This window comes from Colletotrichum lupini, chromosome 2 (assembly GCF_023278565.1).
Source record: "Colletotrichum lupini chromosome 2, complete sequence".
Taxonomy (NCBI): Eukaryota; Fungi; Ascomycota; class Sordariomycetes; order Glomerellales; family Glomerellaceae; genus Colletotrichum; species Colletotrichum lupini.
In genome coordinates, this window is record NC_064675.1 from 5,356,572 (window position 1) to 5,372,866 (window position 16,295).

The following is a 16,295-nucleotide window of genomic DNA, read 5'->3' on the forward strand; positions in this document are numbered from 1 at the left end:
ACTGTGCGATTCTGCCCCCTCGACCATTTCGTCCTCAGGCACGCACCGCCTACCAGATGAGCGACGGCACCCCAGGTTTGACGCGCCCTGACCTGCCACGCTTGAGGACCTCGCGATTCCTGGACGCGTCGTCTATCCCCACCACCAACAATCGACTGTCACAACTTCTCAATATACCGATGAAAATACTGCGCGACTCGCAGCGAACTCCATCAGCGACTTCACCCGCGCAAAACAGCCGCCCTTGAGGCCGCGACTCTCACTCTCACTATGTACATCAAACAGTGCATCATCCAAGGCTTCAAGAGGTGTGTGCCCCCTTGCGACAAGACAGCAGAGAGTGACACCCCACTGACTTGACGATAGCTACAAGGAACAGACCGTCATCGAACCCTTCTCCCCCGGTACGAATGTCATTGTCGGTCGCAATGGATCCGGCAAGAGTAACTTCTTCGCGGCGATGCGCTTCGTCCTGAGTGACGCCTATACGCAGATGACTCGCGAAGAGCGCCAGGCTCTATTGCACGAAGGATCAGGATCGGCTGTCATGTCCGCCTATGTCGAGATCATCTTCGACAACAGCGACGAGCGCTTCCCTACAGGAGGAAAGGAGGTCATTCTGCGTCGCACTATCGGAACGAAAAAGGACGAATACTCGGTCGATCGCAAGGTCGTCACCAAGAACGATGTTGTCAACCTGCTCGAGGCTGCCGGCTTCTCCAGGTCAAATCCCTACTACATTGTACCTCAGGGTCGTGTTACGGCTCTGACAAACATGAAGGAGTCTGACCGACTCACCCTTTTGAAGGAGGTCGCCGGTACCCAGGTCTACGAAGCGCGCCGAACCGAGTCGCTCAAGATCATGAACGAAACAAACAACAAGAGAGAAAAGATTGACGAACTTCTCGGTTACATCAAGGAGCGTCTCGCTGAACTGGAGGAGGAAAAGGAGGAGCTCCGTGGTTTCCAGGACAAGGACCGTGAACGCAGATGTCTCGAGTACGCCTTGTACTATCAAGAGCAGCAGCAAATCCAGGAACAGCTTGAGCGCATCGAAAACATTCGACAGAACGGCTTGGATAACACCGACTCGATACGAACTGAACTCAAGGATGCCGAAAAGACGTTGACCAAGTTGGAGGCCGAGATCCACAAGCTGACCAAGGAGATGGACCTGCTCAAGGTTGAGCGCCGGCAGCTCGAAGAGGACCGCCGCGAAACAGCAAAATCAAAGGCGAAGGCCGAGCTCAAGGTCAAGACCTTGTCAGATGGTCAGTCAGCGGCTGTTCAAGCCCAGCAACAACACGAGGCCGATCTCGCGGCGACCATTGAAGAGCTCCAGACAAAGAAGCAGGAGCTGAACAATGTCGTCCCGGAGTACACCAGACGAAGGAGTCAAGAGATCGAGAAGAAGCAGCAGCTGGACACGGCCGAAGCTACACGCAACCGTCTTTTCACCAAACAAAGTCGCGGCTCCCAGTTTAAGAACAAGGCTGAGCGCGATAAGTACTTGAGGGCAGAAATCGAGGATTTGCATTCAAGGCTCATGAGCCACAAGGCGAACAAGATGGACGCTGATGAGGACGTCACCGGAACGGAGAACTCCATTAAGCAGCTCGAGATTGATGTCGCCAGCTTGAGAGAGCAGCTGCAAAGCTCGAGCGGGATTCGACACGAGCTTTTCGAGGAAGCCAGCAGGGCCAGGGAGACTTTGGACAAACTCGACGACGAGAAGAAGTTGCTCTGCCGTGAGGAAGAAAAGCTCGACACCATCTTGCGAGATGCGCGCCAGGAGAGAGACAGGGCCGAGCGTGAGCTTAGCTCTATGATGGATGGCGACACTGCCCGTGGTCTTGCCACGATTAGGCGCCTGAAGCATGAGCAAGACATTCCCGGCGCCTACGGTACTATGGCGGAGCTCCTCGAGGTCAGCGACACATACCGCCTTCCCGTCGAGCAAATCGCTGGTAACAGCATGTTCCACTACATTGTCGACAACGATCAAACAGCCACATTCCTCACCAACCACCTCCGGTCTAATTACGGAGGTAGATTGACCTTTATGCCGCTGAACCGCCTCCATCCGAGAAACATCAACATGCCGAGATCTCAGGATGGAATCGTACCGCTTCTGAGCAAGATTCGCTACGATCCCATGTACGAGAAGGCTTTCCAGCAAGTTTTCGGCAAAGTCGTCGTGTGCCCCAACCTGAGCATAGGAGGCCAGTACGCAAGGAGTCACGGTGTTGATGCCATTACACTGGATGGTGATACCACAAACAAGAGGGGTGCGATGACTGGTGGCTACATCGACCCCAGGCGATCTAGGCTTGAAGGCGTTCAGGCTGTTAACAAGTGGAGAGACGAGTATGAGCGGCTCCTGCAGCAGTCTGATCGGATTAGAAGCCAGATCGAACAGAAGGAGCAGGAAATCACTCGTGCCATGGGTGAAGTTCAGAAGGCTGAGCAGAAACTTCGTCAGTTGGAAAGCGGCTTTGAACCTCTGAGGCACGAACTTGCCAACAAGAACGGACAGCTCGAGCACGAGAAGCGACGTCTCAACGACGCTATGAGGCACCGCGATGCCGTTGAGCGAGACATGAAGATCTTTACCGAAAGTCTTGCTGCAAACGAGTCTGAACTCGCGTCAGACTTCAAAAAGTCGCTCAGTAATGCCGAGGAGAGACAGCTTGTCGAGCTGGACGCGCAAGTGCAACGCCTGCAAAAAGAGTGGAACGATGCCAGCAAGAAGCGGAGAGAAGCGGAAAGCCGGAAACAGATCCTCGAGACAGACATCAATCAGAACCTTCAGCTGCGTCTGGATCAACTCAACAGTCAGGCCTTCGAGAACAACACTTCTTCGGGAGAATCTGGCAGCCTTAAGGAGGCGCAGAGGGAACTCAAGAAGCTCCAACGAGAGACCGCCGCCATCGAAGCCAAGATGCAGGAGATAGAGGAGAAGCTCGAGGAGCAGGGCGGCAAGCTCGACCGCCGCGAGGCCAAGAAGGCAGAGCAAGAAGAGATCCGCAGCACCGTTGCCGCAAGAGAAGCCAAGCAACGCAGCTCGATCGAGAAGAGCATGTCCAAGAAGGCCGTTTACACGGCGCAGGCTGCGGATGCTGCCAAGGCGATCAGAGACCTTGGAGTCTTGCCCGAGGAGGCCTTTGACAAGTACGAGAGGATGGATCCCAGGCAAATCGACTCACGGTTGAAGAAGGTCCGCAATGCCCTCAAGAAGTTCCAGCACGTCAACAAGAAGGCGTTTGAGCAGTACAACAGTTTCACCCAGCAACAGGACCAGCTCCTGAAGCGCAGGAAAGAACTGGATGCTTCGCAGGAGTCCATCGAGGAGCTTGTTGCCCATCTCGACCAGCGCAAGGACGAGGCCATTGAGCGTACCTTCAAGCAAGTGTCCAAGGAATTCGCCACCATCTTTGAGAAGCTCGTCCCGGCTGGACACGGGCGCCTGGTTATCCAACGCCGGACAGATCGCCGCGTCGACCCTGAGGAGTCCGACGAGGAGCAGAACCGCAGCGTTGAGAACTACACTGGTGTCGGTATCAGTGTATCGTTCAACTCAAAGACTTTGGACGAGCAGCAGAGGATCCAGCAACTCAGTGGTGGTCAAAAGAGTAAGCCAGGCTCTCTCCCTAATGTGATCGTACCAGTCTTGCTAACAACTCGCCCAGGTTTGTGTGCACTGTGTCTCATTTTTGCCCTTCAGCAAACGGAGAGCAGTCCCATGGTCATCTTCGACGAGGTTGACGCCAACCTTGACGCCCAGTACCGTACCGCCGTTGCCAGCCTTTTGGAGTCAATCTCCCAAGAGGCCGGAACGCAGTTCATCTGCACCACCTTCCGACCCGAGATTGTCCACGTCGCCGACAAGTGCTACGGTGTGACTTTCCACAGCAAGACGAGTTCCATTGACTGTGTACCTACCGAAGAGGCGCTGAGCTTCGTCGAGGGTGTCGCGGCAGGAAAGTAAAGCGAAGAGAGGATGATTGGTGTGTACGTGTTCTGTGGGAACCATGTTCATGATTTTCGGTCTGGGGGGGTGGCTTGAGGATTGGGGCTCCCCTCGTCATCGTCCGTTGACGAGAGGGGAGAGTCTCTTGGCAATGGCGTTGCGGCGACTTGTGGCGGTTGACTGTTTGATATCACGGGGGGCTTTGCCTTGTCTGTAAGTGAGTTCTGGTAGAATATGAGCTTAGGGTTTCTTATTTTGGCACCGTTCATAGCTTCTATTACGAAACCATCAATCACGATTGTTCATTCCCGTCATAGAGAGATAGACTTACTTGCCTGTTGCATTGCCAAGTGTGGCATTGCCCTCTTGTGATGTGTAAATCCACCTCTTGCCACGACGACGAAGACCTCCTTCATCTTCATGAATGATCAACATCATCAACAAACTCTTGGCCTTTCCTCGTCCCTCATTACGCGGCCCGGCGAACAACTCATCACCCCCCATATCTTCGTCGCTAACGAATAAGCAGAACAGGTTCACCATATCACACACCAGGCTGGTGCGTCGCCAACAAGCCTATGCGGCTTAGGGGTAGATCTCCCGGAACCTTGCTTGCTACATTACGACTCTGCGTCTCTGCTTAAAGACCGCAGGGCTGTTGAATCCCGCCTCATTGGTTAACCGTTCCCACGCCACCATCTGTGGCTGGAGCACTTCGGGAAGAAAAGGAAGTTTTCTATCGGAGGAGGGGGAGGGGGAGGGTGAAGGAGGGGCAAAGCATCCGAGACGATTGGCTTTCCTCTTTTTTTTTTTTCCCCCTCGCCCTTTTCTTCTAGACTACGGCCTACTCCGGGGGATCTACGGTCCTGCATATGAACCATACCTTGAGGCTTTTAGCCGAGGGGAAGGAGGAGGAGGTTGGTTGGTTGGTTGGTTGGTGACTTGTTACTGGTGCAGTGGTTTTTTTTGCTTGGCTCTCGTGAGTTTCTACTCAGCCTTGCCAGGGACGACTCTACCCGTACGGACCGCACCCGCCGGCCGCCGTGCCGCCATTGCCAAATTCGGGACTCTGGAGATGTGCTATTCCTGGACAGAGAATGCCTGCGGGATGGTATCTGATCTGCGTGTGTGAAAAGAAGGCGTCACTCAATGGATGATCTCCAACTGGGATATTTTCTGCATAGTTGTATGTGACATGTTATCCGTGTTCACCCCATGTTACGATCCTCCTTCACTTCGGCACTTGCAAGTTTTGGAACTTGGTTCTCCCCCATCGTCGTTTCTGAAAAAAACGCCCCCCAGTTACGCGGGGGGTTGGGGTTTGGGTGGGAGGATGGAACTTTGGGGGGTCGGTTTGACATTTGGCATGGCGGGGAGTTTTGATAGGTGCCCGACGGTGACATTTCCTGGGGGAGACTGGCAACGGCGAGGCAGACAAAACAAAGCCACCCGGAGGAAAGATCCGAGCTCTTCACAAAGGGGAACCAAGAATCCGGGGATCATCAATGCTCCCCAATCAGAGCAGTAGGGGAACTCAGGGCTGGGTTGAGAATAGAATACACTAGATATCCAGCCGTACGGGTACGGGTAGGGGAGATGGGAATTTGACCATTGTTTTACAGGCCAAGAAATGGCATGTTGCTTGAAACTTCTTGGCTGTCGAGTGTAACTACCACGGCAGGACAGAAGACAAACACGGAGGAAAGGTGGCCATCAATGCTTCAACAGAATTCTTGGCCAAGGGGTCTTTGGGGGGGGATCTCGACAAGAAATCTGGTACCCGGCTTGGGATTGGAGAACCAAGACTTCATCAATGCCCGTGAGAGGGTGACAGGAAGAGAGGACGACATGCGGGAAAAGAAACGCCAATGCCGATCTGGCCCCCAGCCTCAACCGGGCCAAGACCGATATTCGTGAGCATCGAAAAAAGCTTCAATGCCGGCAAATCGTCTTGGGACTTCTTGGGGTGACGGATCAGGGTGGGAAAAAAAGGCTTGAGAACCTCTTGGAAACTCTTGGGTGCTCTTGGCGGGTTTGTAAAGGTCCGCTAGGTGTTTTGGATGGGGAGGAACCTGTTGGTCGAGAGCAACTTTTTTTTTTGCTTGTATGTTTTTTTAGAAAAAAAGATGCGATGAGACGAAAAAATGGGAAAGAGAGTTCAGACGTCTCTCCCCCCCCTTCCCGCCCGACGGGATTGATGGGCGATCACTCTTCCCTCTACGGAGGGATTCTCCGTACGGGACAGGCAAACCCCAAGCGTCGAGCGTGCCAAGCATGCAGAAGTGAGTGTAGGCATGAATTCTACAAGCGCCACAGGCCACAGGCTTACAGATTCTTCTCTCTCGAGGAACGTGTGTCGTCTCTACGTCGTTTGAGGTGGTTGCAGAAAGACCGTTAGAAGGTCCCCCCCTTTCCACCCCGTACGAGCATCACATTTCTGTAGTGCAGTTTGTCTGCGTGTGTCTTACCTTAGTCAATCACGTTGTTGATCTGGTGCCGCAGCGGTAGTACTATGTATAACTTCTGTGCTCATCCAGCCATGAACCAAAACTGGTCAAACGGACCCTGCAGGACTTTTGTGTACGGCTGTATGGCCCAAGAGGCACGAGCCATGTTTCCAAAACGGCGAGAGTTGATACGTGCCGCAAGTTATTACGGCACTTGGATGACCAAATCTGCGACTTGGCAAAGTCTTGCGCTGAATCAGTTGCAGTCTTGCCAAGACAATTTCGAGGGACGTTCTGACGAGTGACTTCCAACGGAAACAAGAAATCGAGGCTGGCCTGCAGGAGCATGGGGATTACATCGAACATCGCATAACCCCAAAAAAATCACCGAGTTACACCGATTGAACCATCAACCACCCCCATGGGGACGGCCAATTGACCGGTGGCTTTCTTGGTTCACAACCTGGAAAGCGACTCCATTCTTGGGGCCTGCCCTTGGGGTATCCTCTTTGCTGTTTGGAGAACATACAGGGCATGGTTTTCTCTTTGGTAACAGGCATGACAGGTAAGTGGTCGGCCATTGGGGGCCGTGTTTAGAATGGAATACGGCCGATCACTACCGGCCTCGCCCACTACCAAGCTCATGGGAGCCCACTAAAGGGTTGGCCTTGGTTGGTCGAATTGAAGGATCTTTGAAAGAACCAAGAACCTGCTGGAAGCCTGGTGTGCCTGGAAACCCGGGTCGGAGATGGCCTTGTTGTCGTCGGTGCGCCAAACAAATGGGACCGGAGTTGAGAAATACTGGGGAAGGACGATGGGGAAGCAGAAGAGATGGAGGAGAAACTGGAGCCTCGCGAACGGTAGCGTGCCCTCGTGAGTCGTGAAAGCCTCGTCCATGGTGCGCGCCTGCGCGGAGATGTGCGTGTGGGCAAATCACAATCTCTCCGAAATAATGAGGCGGTCAAGATCCGCGGACTCTACTTGTTTAGCAGCGGGTATTTCTGCGCTGCGGCATGGCCAGCCCGGCGCTCAATTCGCGCCGACCGCCGTCCGGGTATAGCACGAACGTCGTCATTCGCGCAAACCACATCGATTCGACCACGCCGGTGCGGTCCCGAGGTACGGAGATGGGGACGATGGGGTAGGCGGGTTTGCCCTTATTTTCTTTGTATTAATCTTTTTTGTTCATAAGAGACAAGGAGATATACCCCCCGATTCAAGGCCTTTCATTGGTCAGGACAGCCTGGGAAAGCATGGAATGCCAGGAATGGATACCGAGGACACGAAGAGAGTGAGAGTGAAATATCCATCGGCGCGATTAGCCCCGTATCCACAGGGAACCACTAGCCTCTAGTATCAATAGGGAACCGAGGAGGATTTGAGGAATGGAATGGAGTTCCCATTGTTGCATTAAGACGATTCGGCCCATGCCCAATTTTAGGGAAGGGGCCTTTCCCTCGGACGGGTGCCACTCGACGACGACGAGGACGACGACGACGGCTACGACAACGACGGCACGTCACAGAGGGACCCCTGGACTCTCCTCCATCAGATTCAGACTTGGACTGGGTAATTGATGGGAACCTGTTTGACAACGCGCCGTTTCTGGGAAACCCCACGTCACGAATCAGCGGAGCACAAAGAGATTCATGGCAAAACGAACCGAAGAGCATAACATAAAAATAAAACTGGATCCTCGTTATGAGCAGGAAACAGGGTCTCTAGTGGCTGGGAGTGGAGTCGAAGGCTGATTCAAGCTGAGGACGACGACGAGGATAGTAAGCGCCTCCGCCGCCGTAGGACCGTAGGACGGCTGACGGCCAGACTGATGGAGCTCTGGGGGCTGTTTTTGTTCGAGGTCGTTCGCCTGGTTTCAGTCAAAGTGAAGATTGCTAGCTGGTCATTTTCATTGACTTTTCTCCTCTTCTGATGATAAGATGGGACAATGCAACGCGACGGAACTCTCGCGGTTGCATCTGCCCTGTCCTCGACGGATACCACGTTGGAAATAGAAGCTTGAGCGATTTGGGACTTGGTCTGGCCTGGTATGGTTCGGCTCGAGAACTGACATCCCATCTGTTGGCGTTGGCGTTAATACTGGTGCGGCGGCTTGTTGCTGCATTATCTTGACAGGAAGAGTTTGTTTGGTTGGGAGAGACGAGTCCGCCACGCCGTCGGGCCTTTTCCGACTCCCAGACCGCCACCTTCACAGTGCTATGCACGCAGCACGCCTCACTGGTGAATCAAGGCCCTCTGAAGAGCTTTCAGTATGAGCCAAATAACTCACCGTGGTATCGTCCTAATACACCTAAGAGACTCCACAAGTCTACGGCGTATTCCCGGGTGTAGAGACGGCTCCGTTCTGTTTTGAACGAGGGGCCCGCGTTTCCAACGTGGAGGGTTACATTCACCTACCGCCGCAGTGTATCCGTAGTACCGTACCCGTCGTGCGCCAACCCGACCCGACCACACACGTCGATGAGGCGAACTGTGCGTTTTGCGGACGCTAGGAGACTTGTTGAACCCTTGACTGGTCGTGACATGCAGGAACTCTGGGGTTCGCTCATCGGCTGCAACTTTGCGCGCGTGTACGGAGTACCTTGGGTATGTACCTGACTGTTTGTGTGCGCAACCCTGCCAGAAACGAGACGGTGGCATCGACCTCGGCGGGAGTCGTATCTCAGTCCGTATCTTTCGACGTCGTATTCTTAGGAGCCTTCAACTTTGAGAAGGGAACGTGGGGTGTGGGAGGATTGGGGCAACATTTGGCGATCTTGGACGACGGACGAACAAGCGCGACACATTTTTGACACGGCACTAAGGTACGCTCCCACGGCTCCCACGACGTTTACTCTCAGTCTCGAGTCTCGTCCGGGACTACAGGCCGGGGCCAGGCCAGGCACAGACGATTCCTGTATGCTTCCCGCGATTTGCGCTCCCAGAAGCCATGGGAAGGGTGCAGAGTGGCTGGGGGGGGCCGGGAACGTGGTGGTGGATGGGTGACGGTAACACAAGACGCCATCGAAGAGATACAAGCCTCTAGTGGCCGATCTGCAGATATCGGCTGTACTAAGGGCGGGCATCGTGTAGACGGGCACATCCGTCGTTGAAGAGTGACAGTGGTGCGCCGCCAGCGTTGGCGTCTGGTGGCGTCGTGCTTGTGTGTAGTGTGTACAGATAGTATGCGGTGCGTGCGGTGAGCGGTGTGCGATAGGTGTGTGCCATGTGTGTTTATGTCGTGATACGCCGTTGGTGGTGTAGGGGTTTTGGTTGGACGAAACCGGGGGGGGGGGGGGGGGGGGGGGTTTGGGGGGGGTGGGGGGGGGGGGGGGGGGGGGGGTGGGGGGTGGGGGGGGTGGGGTTGTTGGGGGTGTGTGGGGGGGGTGGGTGGGGGGGGGGTGGGGGGGGGGGGGGGGGGGGGGGGGGGGGGGGGGGCGGATAGAGAGAGGAAATGCCAAGAGAAAGGAGGCTCAATCGGCTGTGCGACTCGACATTGACGACATTGTGATTGAGAGCTTGCGTTTCGGCCGTGGCTTTGAAGTCTGTGATGGTGTTGTGGTTGGATGTTGGTGGCAGGCTGGGAAAGCGATGGAGTTTTCTCCGAAACGCAGCCAAGTCCAGCCCTGCCCGCCTGCCACAGCTTACGCAGATCACCACAGGTGAGGCAGGCGCGGCAGGTGAGCAAGGTGAGGCAGGGAAGGAGAAAGGCAGGTGAATGAGGAAAAGGATTGACAGGAACGACGAAGTCACCCAAGCATCAAGGCAAGGCAGGTAGGTACTTGACGATGCTTGGCGCTTGCCGTTCAGAGTGCCGTTCATGTTCCCAACCTTAACGGCAGGAATAACGACAGGAATCTCCGCTGTGGCCGCGGTGTCCCGTCGACCAATTGCATATCAAAATATCTGCAGATGCAAGAGCGTCGTCGTTGACTTTTTCCGCCGCCACCACCGCCTCCGTCGCCTTCGCCGGACGTTGACTTTTTTTTTCTCCTCTCCTTGTCCTTCCATGTTTAATCGTACCTGGGATATGGCGTTCTTTGTCTGACAATCTTCGTCGGCCGCGCGGGACCAGGGTCGAGGTACAGACGACTCGAACCAACAAAGCGGCAGACTGTGGTTCTGCACAAGAGACGGAAACTCAGGTACAGGGGACCCCCACTCAATGAATGAGGCCCCTTGTTGCACAAATCGTTTTGTTGTTGGTTCTTATCTTGCATCCCACAGCCTCGAGCATACTTGCGCACGCACAAGCCATCCGAAAACAGGGCAGGCAGGGCAGGGTGGCAGGGCACCTTGTTGAGAGTGCAAGGCTCACAACTAGTGTACGGATAACTCGACGGGAACGACCAGAGTCGGAAGAGCCACCCGACGCTTGATAGGCGCCATCGGTGGCTCGGGTCAATTGACTTGGGTTATGACGATGTAAGTGGCTACTTTACCGGTCACGGTCCAAGCTCACGACTCGGCAGAAGTAAGAGGTTTCTCACTTGAGGCTAGAGTCTAATTGCTAAGCCTCAATTGACGAAATGTTCAAATCAGACAAGTCAATGCCCTTGAGGTTGGGATTATTGGGAACTTGGGACCTGGGTAGGGGTTGGGGGGGGAACCGAAAGAAAGCCCCAATGTATGTTTGTAGGCATAGAGCAGGACTCCAGGACGACGTTGCGTAGTTTGTGATATCTGACTTGCCATCATCAAATGTCGCGGGATGCTTGCCTGCCTGTCGCAGTGTTGTGCGGCTTGCCTGTCATTTGTGCCTGCATTTCGTAAACTCGGCCTGCTACTCCGATTTCCCCCAGCTTTTGATTTCATTAGAGTAATCTTGGCAAGTTGAGGCCTGGGTCAAACGGCCAAGTCACAAGTCGCGATTGGAAAGTGAGATGGTCATGTCTCAGCCCCCACTATTCCCTTCCAGCCTTTTTTCCCCATAAAAAACTGCTGCAAAGCACCAAAAGGAAGGAGTGAACCGAGATGGGCGCTATGCTTCCTTTGGTAGGCAGACACGGCAGGAGAGCCCAGGGCCCAAATGTTCGCATCTCGGTAATGACGCGAGATGCAGGACCGGCCGGGTTTAAACGAAGAGAGAGCGAGACTCACCCCCAAGCTTTCCCGAACATTGAGCCTTTGATTTCCCTTCAGCCTGATTTCCTTGATTTATTGGAAAGTTGGGGGCCCGTAATCCGTTGCCAATGCCATTTCGGTCCCGTCTTCTCTTTCGTCAGAACCGAAGCCGCGGTAAATCCACCCACAATCCATCCACCACTAATCACTGACCACTCATCCACCCCAGATTCCCAAGGCCAAGTGGAAGAGTCCGGGTTAGGCTTGGCTGCTCGTTAAATTACTTTGTCAAGCGAGCCGCGACATTGAGAGAGAAAGATAGGAAAAATACCCTTCCACCCAAAAAACAAACCGAGAGAAGCCCGGACGGTGCGAGCGATGGATGCAACAACGCATACAATCATACAAAACATGTTTACGGAGTGCAGATACCAAGTTAGTGCTACCAACATGGCCATGGAACACATGCCTCCCCAGGCCTCGGCAAAATGACCCAGCGACTTTGGGAAATTCCTCATCCAGGCACGCCAACGACTAATCTTGGCCCAACTTCCAAGCCCGGGCCAACAAGGCACGTTCGTCACAGGACAAGGCAATCGAGCACCAAATAAAATATGTCCTTCTCTTATCTTCCTCCCGAGTTGAATACAGATCACGGATCGCGCGCCAAGCGGTTGTTTCCGAATGCATCCTGGTCGTGCGACGCGAGGGTCGGTCTTGACCAAAGCTTCTACCAATCCCTGTGCCACACAACGCTACGGTTACCATGAAGGAGGTCCAAGGCAACCTGGAAAAGAGGTTGAGAAAACACACAGACGCACGCTTGCAGAGTCCCAATTCGTCCCTTCAGATTCCTTGGATGTTTGATCTTCCACAGTGTTGACTGTTTCAACTCAACCACGACGACGACAATTCCCGCGACACGGCAAGGCGAAGAAGGAAAGGAACAGCATCCCCGTTCCGTCCCATCCCATCCATACCCCTTCGAATCAGGAAGAGACAGAGACACACAGAGAGCCACAGAGAAAGACGGGAAAGAGACCATGACGGAGAAACGTCGAATTGCCGACATAGCAGGGGTATCCGTACCTGGATTGTACCCACGCCCTGGACAATTCCGCAGTTCCCACAGTTGCAGAACATTGATCCACCGATCCATTCAACCCAGCGCTGCCAATCCAATCCCATCCCGTCTTCTTCTTCATCGATCCCAGCCAATGACGGCTCGGATATTCGTTGACATGCATTGGCAGGCCAAAGGTGGGCTAGCTAGTCTGCAAGGGATCCGCAAAATTGCCGTGTTTGTCGTGTGTCGAAAATTCCCGCCCACACGGCTGCTACACCGAGACTGCGGGACTTTTTCTCCCAAAGCACCGAAGGTTGGATGGGATTTTCCAGGTTCGTCTGGCAAGCGCAATAGCATCGCTTTATGCAGCGACAGGACGACTGCAGAACACTCGAAAAAGGAAAGACGGGCAGTAGAACACGGCACCGAGAGCGAGTCCAGCTAGGTCAACCAGAGAGAGAGAGAGAGAGACAGACTTCCGGGGGTCCAGTCCCGCCATGTCTTGGCGACTTCTGGTTGGGGAGGCTTGGCTGAAGCTGAAGCTGGTCTCTTTTTACTGCTGTAGGCCCCGATTGTCTGTTCTCAAGTTCTGAGCAGACACACGAAGCCCCGTGGCTGGCCCGGCTGGGAGTTCTGTCACCACTATCATACTTTGGCGTGTACCTCAGCAATGACGATTTCCATAAACTCTCCCGGCCACCCTCTCCCATGCAGGTCCAGCACATCAATGGGACTTTTTCACAGCCGCAATCGACAAAGGGAAGAAGCAAAGGTCGGACGAAGATTGAGTTCCCAGGCGGGAGGACTGGCCACCAATTGGCAACGATGGGGAGAGAAAAGAGACACGAGAAGGATGAGAGGGAAGGGCAACACGGCGAAAAAAGAGCGAGCAAAAAGTGAAATCGCGTAGGCTCGGCCACAGCCCGCGTATCTGCAGCTCGCAGCACGTCAAAAGAGAAACCCCACGGCAACTGAAGCTCCAGAACCCCTGTTCGATCGAGAGGATTGATGGGGATCGAGTGGGTTCCCTGGGGCTCTGCAGGGGCCCTGCCATTGGAGCAAGGGGACCATCCTCGTCAGCTTGCTGCCCCAGGAACTCCTCTTCTTTTCATTCTAGCGTTGCTGCTAGTGTTTTCCTATCGTGGCAGGCATCTCCATGGAACCGAACCGGTGTCCACCCAGTGTGCCAGTGAGCCAGTGGTGCCCCCATCCATGGCAAAGAAATGGGCTCCAGCAATGCATTGCGCGAACGGTTTCCCTTCGATGCCGCACACACCAATGCACGATGTCCCTGAGTCGGAAAAGTCAGGACTCGCCTCCTCCTCCTCCAGGCTTGGCTTGGGACGTTTGTGGCTCCTCCCACGAATGCCAGACGAGCATGGCAAGCAGCAAAGGGCCAGCGACAGCGGAGCGCGACTTCTTTGCAGCGTATTACGCCAGAGATTGCACACGGATCATCCAACGGGTCTCTTTCGCGCAAATCTCGCTTTTGGCCACGTTGGTCCAATGGCGTCTTCCCGGTTTCCCACTGACTAGTCGAGTCCTCACTTCCGCTCGCTCGTCAAGTCGTCGGAGGTCGGAGAGTAATTCACAGCTGGGTATCCGCGTAGGAGGAGTCGTGGAAACTTCGTTGGAACGGGGTTCGTCGACAGGAGTGACCGGTCAACGGGCCGGCCGACTTGCCACATTGAACAGCAATCATCCATCCAGCTCCGTCTGGAACCATAATCCATCGTCATCTCGCCTCCGACTGCCATGCTGTCCCTATCTTTTCGTCGAGGCTACTCGACTACTCTGTATTACACGCTGCCTTGCGTGCCGAGATGCGAGAGCTAGGCAGATTGACGTATCCGTAGCGCTTCCACTTTCACCACACGCAAGCCAAGAGCAAGGCCAGTCAGGCCCTCCCCCAGGATACAGCCAGAACGAGCCAAGTGGCGTTCTTGACTTCCGTGGGTGAGGCATTTGATGGACGCCAGCCAGTCCGGTCGGTCAAGCCAGGTTCAAGCGCAAATGAGGACATAGGGATTATACACCGCGGGCACACCGCACAAGCTACATTGCTGCACACGCATACGGCGCGTGAACGGGACCCCAATATCCCGCATCGTATGCGCTGCCCGCACTGCACAAAATCTGCCTCGTTTTTTTTTCTTGGCCCGCAACGTGAGTGACTTTGCAGGTTGAACGTCGCCGATTCATTTCCCACCCCCATCCAATATTGCGGTGATTTCTTCCCCATTTCCCCATATCCATAGGCCCCAACATTAATCAGTCTGTGTGTGTGTGTACATACTGAACGCAATTGGATAGTCACGGCACATGGCGTCAAACTGTCTTGTCTTGAAGTCTCCGTACCGTGGCAAGTAGAAACCACTCATACTGCTATTCCAGGAAATCCATACTCTTAATGCTACTACGATACCGTTGCATTCTTTGATCGAGGTTTGGTTTTGGGCTTGGCCGGGGGTAAAAAGGCTTGGCAGGTTTCTCCCCGGAGTATCTCGTTGGTCGGATTTGTTTTTTTATTCTTAATTTGGGTTAAAGATTTCCTCTGCAGTGCGGTGCCAGCGGTGAAGAGCTTAAAAAAAGAAATACGCTAACAGGTGTGTAGTGTAAGAGACAGAGAGGCAAGGCAAACGCGCAACACTTGAGGGATGGGATGGTTCACGTATAGCCTCAACTCAAGGCCCGTCGCGAGGCAGATCGCTTGACAGTGTTTCCAAGGAAAGACTTGGCGATGCTTGGGGGAGGGGCAGAGGCAGTGTCACAGTGAGAGGTCAGGGAGAGAGAGAGACACACACAGAGAGAGACAGAGAGGGCTTTGACCGCCGCCTGTCACTTTCGTGTAATTCAAAACCCTACGAATCGTGAATGGACCACCCTCTTCACACGCAACCAAACACCCTTCGCCGCGGTCTATTCCGGGGATTTCTTGGCGCTGCTTACTGGAGTCTCGAGAGCCATAGCCAGACATAGACTTGCATCACCGCAGTCGAGGGCAAGACGAGGACATGACAATTGGAGTCTTGGCAGAGGCTCTATCCTAGATGCCCGTCCAAGTGCCCGTCCGCACTGTACAGCGGAAGCAAGACGGAGTTGGGAGTTGGGAGTTGGACGTTGCCAGTGGTGGGTGGTCCTTTGCCCTTCCCGCCTCGGCTCCTCCAAAAGGAAGTTTTCCACCCCCACCACGCTGCATGCTGCAAAAGTAAGTAGTGCTGTGCAAAGCGGTTCTCAGTACCGGTGCAGATGTGCAAAGAGGTCCAACAATGCAGCGTCGGTCTGCAAGTACTCCGTACATAGTGCAAAGTCGGGACGCGAAAGCGGGTGGATGCCAAGCGGAAAGGGTTCGCCGTACGGAGACTCCATTGTCGAGCAAGCCATCTGCGGTAAGGTTGATGGCGGGACTTCGGAGAGGTACAAAGATACCTACCTGTTTGGTGCTGGGTTGCTTATCGCGCGTGGACCAAGGCTTTCCAGGGTTCACCGGCTTAGAGGTTTTGGACGTGGAATTGGGGAACGAGGCGGCGGCGAGTTAAGTCACGTGATGTGGGTTTCGGAGCAGAGCTGAAACTGTCGCGACGACAAGGGGCCGGACGAAAAGAGATGGGGAGTGGAGGACAAAGAGTACGTATTGCGAATACCTCACACGGTACGTAGCCCCGGGACTCTCTCTCTCTCTCTCTCTCGCGACTCTCGACTCTCAAGTCTCTCACTCTGGAGGGGTCAAAGGGGGGTGCGGTCGTCCAAT

At 54.4% G+C, this 16,295-nt stretch overlaps 6 protein-coding genes across 6 annotated transcripts; 4 read left to right on the top strand and 2 right to left on the bottom strand.

Moving 5' to 3' along the window:
* Positions 1 to 270: 270 nt before the first annotated feature.
* On the top strand, positions 271 to 3,988 carry CLUP02_03944 (RecF/RecN/SMC N terminal domain-containing protein; the record flags this gene model as incomplete). Its single annotated transcript, XM_049282961.1, has 3 exons — positions 271 to 308; positions 367 to 3,632; positions 3,690 to 3,988. 3 exons carry the CDS (start codon positions 271 to 273, stop codon positions 3,986 to 3,988), a joined length of 3,603 nt encoding a protein of 1,200 aa, XP_049140104.1.
* Positions 3,989 to 5,123: 1,135 nt separating this feature from the next.
* CLUP02_03945 (uncharacterized protein) lies at positions 5,124 to 5,498 on the top strand (the record flags this gene model as incomplete). Its single annotated transcript, XM_049282962.1, has 1 exon — positions 5,124 to 5,498. One exon carries the CDS (start codon positions 5,124 to 5,126, stop codon positions 5,496 to 5,498), a length of 375 nt encoding a protein of 124 aa, XP_049140105.1.
* A 1,573-nt stretch (positions 5,499 to 7,071) lies between these two features.
* CLUP02_03946 (uncharacterized protein) lies at positions 7,072 to 7,314 on the bottom strand (the record flags this gene model as incomplete). The annotated part of the gene is made up of 1 exon (XM_049282963.1): positions 7,072 to 7,314. One exon carries the CDS (start codon positions 7,312 to 7,314, stop codon positions 7,072 to 7,074), a length of 243 nt encoding a protein of 80 aa, XP_049140106.1.
* Positions 7,315 to 7,430: 116 nt separating this feature from the next.
* CLUP02_03947 (uncharacterized protein) lies at positions 7,431 to 7,990 on the top strand (the record flags this gene model as incomplete). Its single annotated transcript, XM_049282964.1, has 3 exons — positions 7,431 to 7,558; positions 7,639 to 7,708; positions 7,859 to 7,990. 3 exons carry the CDS (start codon positions 7,431 to 7,433, stop codon positions 7,988 to 7,990), a joined length of 330 nt encoding a protein of 109 aa, XP_049140107.1.
* A 126-nt stretch (positions 7,991 to 8,116) lies between these two features.
* On the bottom strand, positions 8,117 to 11,305 carry CLUP02_03948 (uncharacterized protein; the record flags this gene model as incomplete). The annotated part of the gene is made up of 13 exons (XM_049282965.1): positions 8,117 to 8,284; positions 8,370 to 8,652; positions 8,740 to 8,828; positions 8,892 to 8,947; positions 9,010 to 9,096; positions 9,155 to 9,560; positions 9,910 to 10,277; positions 10,349 to 10,418; positions 10,464 to 10,528; positions 10,603 to 10,652; positions 10,710 to 10,847; positions 10,959 to 11,156; positions 11,277 to 11,305. The coding sequence occupies 13 exons, from the start codon at positions 11,303 to 11,305 to the stop codon at positions 8,117 to 8,119; spliced, it is 2,007 nt and encodes a 668-aa protein (XP_049140108.1).
* An 83-nt stretch (positions 11,306 to 11,388) lies between these two features.
* On the top strand, positions 11,389 to 14,774 carry CLUP02_03949 (uncharacterized protein; the record flags this gene model as incomplete). The annotated part of the gene is made up of 12 exons (XM_049282966.1): positions 11,389 to 11,652; positions 11,708 to 11,729; positions 11,956 to 12,053; positions 12,120 to 12,220; positions 12,308 to 12,979; positions 13,035 to 13,089; positions 13,142 to 13,440; positions 13,500 to 13,733; positions 13,841 to 14,184; positions 14,240 to 14,359; positions 14,426 to 14,653; positions 14,716 to 14,774. The coding sequence occupies 12 exons, from the start codon at positions 11,389 to 11,391 to the stop codon at positions 14,772 to 14,774; spliced, it is 2,496 nt and encodes an 831-aa protein (XP_049140109.1).
* Between the last annotated feature and the right edge of the window lie 1,521 nt (positions 14,775 to 16,295).